Source organism: Marmota marmota, unplaced genomic scaffold (genome assembly GCF_001458135.2).
Source record: "Marmota marmota marmota unplaced genomic scaffold, marMar, whole genome shotgun sequence".
NCBI classification, from domain to species: Eukaryota; Metazoa; Chordata; class Mammalia; order Rodentia; family Sciuridae; genus Marmota; species Marmota marmota.
This window is the reverse complement of record NW_026000051.1, coordinates 8,722,377-8,727,724: the sequence shown is the minus strand read 5'-3', so window position 1 is coordinate 8,727,724 and position 5,348 is coordinate 8,722,377. Positions and strand designations below refer to the sequence as shown.

The window sequence follows — 5,348 nt, the reverse complement described above, 5'->3', positions numbered from 1 at the left end:
TTCACAATAGCTAAACTATGGAACCCACCTAGGTGTCCTTCAATAGATGAATGGATAAAGAAAATGTAGAATATGGACTACTCAATGGAATATTACTCAGCTTTAAGGAAGAGTGATATCATGGCATTTGCCAGGAAATGGATAGACTTGGAGAATATCATGCTAAGTGAAATAAGCCAATCCCCAAATGACAAAGGCCAGATGTTTTCTCTAATACACACATGCTAATTCTCAATAAGAATAGCATTACCTTAGATTAGGTAGAGGGAAGTGAAGGGAGGGGAGGAGAAGGGATGTGGGATAGGAAAGATAGTAGAATGAAACAGACATTTTACTGTATGTATATATGTGACTGCATGACCAATATGATTCTACAACATGTACACTCAGAAAATGAGAAATTATATCCCATCTGTGTATTATATAACAAAGTATATAAATGCACTCTACTGTCATATATAACTAATTAAAACAAAATAAAAAATTAAAGAGATAATGAGAAGGATAAATGGTATTTATTGTAAATTTCTCATGTGCTTTAGCATGAACTATTTCATTTAATCTTAATAACTTTATGTTGACAGTGTGATTATTATCTGCATTTTACAATTTATGAAGAAGGAAAGGTTACCTTGCAAGTCAGGGTTAAAAAAAGAAAAACAGTGACTAACACAGCTCAGATCCAGTTCTCTTTGAGGATTGAGTTCAAAGGCTCAGTGTTTTCCCTCTATAATCTCTTGGAAAAGACACATCTCTATATCCCATAGTCTCTCCTAAAAAAAAGAAGAGACCTACAGGGTGTACGTTAAAGCTGGATTTGTGCTCTCATAGTAGCAAGGAGTTTGCAGAAATCAGAATTTCTATACCTGGAACATAATGTGCTGCTTAGAGAAGCTGACTCCGGGCATTGGTTATATCAGGGTTGGGGGATATCTTAGACACTCTTTCTTTCTTTCTTTTTTAAATATTTATCTTTTGTAGTTGTAGATAGACACAATAACTTTATTTTATTTATTTATTTATGTGGTGCTGAGGATCGAACCCAGGGCCTTGCATGTTTGAGGCAAGCGCTCTACTGCTGAGTCACAACCCCAGCCCCTAGACACTCTTTCTTTCTGGCTAGAACTATGAACAGACAAAGAGGAGCTCAGGTGTCCCCCAAAGGCCCATGTGTTAAATGCTTGGTCCCAGGGTGGTGGCATTGGGAGGCAATGGAACCCTTAAGATGTAGGGCTTTTGGGGAAATTGCTAGGTCACTGGGGATGTGCTCTTGAAGGGGATAGTGAGACTCCAGGTCCTCTCTTTTCCTGACAAAGGGGTGAGCAGGTTTTGCTCTACCATGCATGCCTGCAATGAGGTACATGATGTACTGCCTTGACACAGGTCCAAAACAATGGGGACAGGGGATCATGGACCAAACTGGGAGAGAAAATAAACTCTTTGTCTTAATAAGGTGATTTTTCCCAGGCATTTTGATAAAGGAGTGGAAAGCTGACTAACACGGTGTCTCTGATATCTAGGACACGCTCTTAGGTGACTCTCAGGTGAGCAGCTCAATCCCTCCTGCACAGGCACCTCCCCAAGGCCTTGTAGCAATTGGAGGCAATTAATCTACTTTGATTCTCTCCTTAACCAGGAGCTTAGGGATTTTTCTGAGTCTTCTATGTGGTTGATAAAATGGTGTGTCCTGCCTATTGTCCTGAAGCCAAGGACAGCCATAGAAAGGTCAAATGCCCTGGGCTTACAGAGGTCTGCTCTTAACTTTTTTTGTTCTTGATGTCCTCAACAGAAGCTGAGGACTCAGAAAACTGGATTAGCAGGTGCCAGAGCTCACCAAGAGGTGGCAGAGGTCAGAAGGAGCAGGAATCCTAATTGGGCAAAGTGTGCCTCTGGGTCTAGGGGTCTGCATATGTGTTCCACGTCATTCCATATGTATTTTTGTATGGTATCTCTTTGCTTATCCAGTACAGGCATATCCACCTTGTCTTGGCAAACTTTGTGTGTATGTGTCTGTTGTGTTTTGTGTGTGTGTTGGCGTGATATAGAATTGATTTCCAGCCTTTTCTTCTAAGACCCAGAACATAACAATTTTAAGCAGGTTCACATTAAGCAAGGTAAATAATCTGTGTATGTGTTTTGGGATCTCTCAAGCAGGCTCTTTGATCTCAAATATTTGCCACACTCTCTTCCTGTAAGTCCCACATTTTCATATATAGACAAGAATCATAGGTAAGCAGATGAGATTGCAGAGTCTGAAGAAGTTAGATGTATTCTGCCATCGGGAGCAGAAGTCTTCTCTATTTGCTCATAACCAGCAATCTCTACTCAGTGATACAGGTGTGTGTGATCTTGCATTTTTGTCTATGAGTTATATGTATATGATTACATGTGTTTGAGATTACATGTATTTGTGTGTGTGTGTTTGCTGTTTTTTTTTTTTTTTATTTGTAGGTAGTGTTTATGTGCTGGTGTCTGTGAGTGAAAAGGGCTCAAGTGCCTCACTGACTGACCACCTCCTTCTATTTGGGTATAGTAGTGGGGCTGGGAACTTCATTCTGCAAGCAGAGAGTGTAGGTGTGTGACTGTGTGTGTTTATGCCTAACAGGGAAGAGGCACATGTATGTCATTGTTTGCTCTTGTATGATTTTTATGTGATGTGTTTGATCTAGTGTTTTTTGTTTTTTTTTGTCTAGCATGTGTCCAACTGTGTGAGCCTGTACTCAGAGTGTGGTTTATACCCCCAATTTGTGATTTTTTTTATGTCTTGCTCATTGTATTATGTTTGTGTTAAGACTATGCAAGTGTTTGTGTGCAGTTTTGTTAGTTTATTTGTGTGATGTGTATCAAAACTTATGTGTTATTTGTGAGTTTGTTTTTATGTTTCAGTTACACACAGCTACTGCCCTTTCTTCAGGATCACTGTAGGTTACAGATAGTAAGAAATCACAAGTCAGCAATTAAAGTGTGTGCATGTTTGCGTGATGTGTAGGGGTGTGTGTGTGTGTGTGTGTGTGTGTGTTTCACATTTGTATTTTAGGGGCTTCTGTTTGATTCCTATGGACTCAAATATTTCCTTAATTGTCTTTCGACAGTCATGTCTCTGCATTGGGCAGGAGGCTCCTGTGAGTTTCCCCCACTGGGCATACATAACGGGTAAGAGCAACAATTACAGGAAGCCATACTTGGCCCTCTCCTCAGCCTGGTTCCTGAACATTTTTGTGATCTTGGGAAGTAACTTCAGGTGTCTGTAATTCAGATTCCTCACTAGTATCAGTGTTATGGTTTAGATATGAAGTATCCCCCCTCCAAAGCTCCTATGTGAGGCATTGCAAGAATGTTCAGAGGTGGCTCATTACTTATAAGAGCTGTAACCTCATCAATGGACTCATCTACTGATACGGATAAACTGGGTGGTATTTGTAGGCAGGTGGGGTGTGACTGGAGGGAGTGGGTCCCTGAGGAGTGACTTGGGGCTTTACACTTTTGTCTGTGGTGAGTGGAGCTCTCTCTGTCTGCTTCTTGCCTGTCACATCCTGAGCTACTTTCTTCATCCTTCTTCCACGATGTTCTGCCTCACCTGGGTCCAGAGCTATGGGGTCCACCAACCATGGACCGAACTTCTGAAACCATGAGCCCCAATACACTGATCCTTCTCTAAGTTCTTGTTGTTTTTGGTCACAGTGATGAAAAACCCGACTAATACAGTGAGGGTTTGATGTACCATTGGAGCTAGAATGGACAGACTTTTGATCCATGAATCAGTAAGTACGAGAAACAAACAGAAGTACAGCTAGATTTAAGAATTTTCCTACTAACTAGGCATTACTGTAATGTGATGGTCACGTTCACAGGCATTCCCCACATTGTCCACCTCCCAACAGAGACAAGAAGAGCATGAGGACCGAGAACCAGAGTAGCATGGCCGAGTTCCTCCTCCTGGGGCTCCCTATTCGACCAGAGCAGCGGGGCATGGTCTTCACCCTGTTCCTGGGCATGTACCTGACCACGGTGCTGGGGAACCTGCTCATCATCCTGCTCATCAGGCTGGACTCTCGCCTGCACACCCCCATGTACTTCTTCCTCAGCCACCTGGCCCTCTCTGACATTTCCCTTTCCTCTGTCACGGTTCCCCAAATGCTGGGGAATGTGCAGACCCAGCAACAATCTCTCCCCTATGAGGGGTGCATTTCTCAGATGTACTTTTTTGTTCTTTTTGGCTGTCTGGACAATCTCCTTCTTGCAGTGATGGCCTATGACAGGTATGTGGCTATCTGTCACCCACTGCACTACGCTGCTGTCATGAGGGAGGAGCTGTGCGTCTCATTAGTGGCCGGGTCCTGGTTCTTCTCCTGCGTCCATGCCCTGTTGCACACCCTCCTCTTGGTCCAGCTGTCCTTCTGTGCTAACCAGACCATCCCCCACTTCTTCTGTGACCTTACCGCCCTCCTGAAGCTGAGCTGCTCAGACATCTCCCTCAATGAGCTGGTCATCTTCACTGAGGGAGGAATGCTTTTCATCCTGCCTTTGAGTAGCATCCTGGGCTCTTACGTCCGAATAGGGATGACTGTCCTGAGGGTCCCCTCCACCAAGAGATTCTTGAAGACTTTTTCCACCTGTGGCTCCCATCTCTTTGTGGTGTCTTTATACTATGGGACACTTGCAGGTGTTTATTTTTTCTCTTTGTCACAGAACTCCAGTGACAAGGACATTATCTCTTCTATCATTTATACAGTAGTGACACCCATGTTGAACCCCTTCATCTACAGCCTGAGGAACAGAGACATAAAACAGGCCCTGGAAATATTTGTTAGTAGGGCTAACTTTTTTAAGTGACAGTCACTAAATCCACTCACTTCAGTCATGAGCACAGAGAGATATTTCTTAGAATTCTGCTATCATTGACAATTCCATATATTTTTAGGGGGAGGGCGGTGTACTGGGGTTACATTCGTAGTTCTTTTTATTTTTTATTTTGAGACAGGGTCTCACTAAGTTACTCAGCCAGTCCTTTCTCTTGCTATCCTCCTGCCTCAGTCTCCCAAGTAGCAGGGATTACATGCAGGTGCCGCAGTGCCCAGCTTTCAACTCCATGTAGATTTAAAATAGTTCATATTATTTTATTATATACAATGCTTTTTTTTTTTCAGTGCTGGTGATCAAACCTAGGGCTTGACTGATGCTAGGAAAGCCCTCTACCGTGAAGCTCTAGCCCCAGCCTGCAGTGTTCTTAATATATCAGCCAGATCCAGTTTGGTACTTGGGTTGTTAGGTCCCCTCTACCCTTAATTACTCTTTGCTTATTCATCATCTCATAAGATGTATGCAAAATCTTACACAAAACATCTTGC

The 5,348-nt window shown here is 42.8% G+C and overlaps 1 protein-coding gene across 1 annotated transcript; it reads left to right on the top strand.

Moving 5' to 3' along the window:
- Positions 1–3,894: 3,894 nt before the first annotated feature.
- LOC107152251 (olfactory receptor 1J4-like) lies at positions 3,895–4,833 on the top strand. Its single transcript, XM_015497773.1, has one exon. It carries the CDS (start codon positions 3,895–3,897, stop codon positions 4,831–4,833), a length of 939 nt encoding a protein of 312 aa, XP_015353259.1.
- The last annotated feature ends 515 nt before the right edge of the window (positions 4,834–5,348 follow it).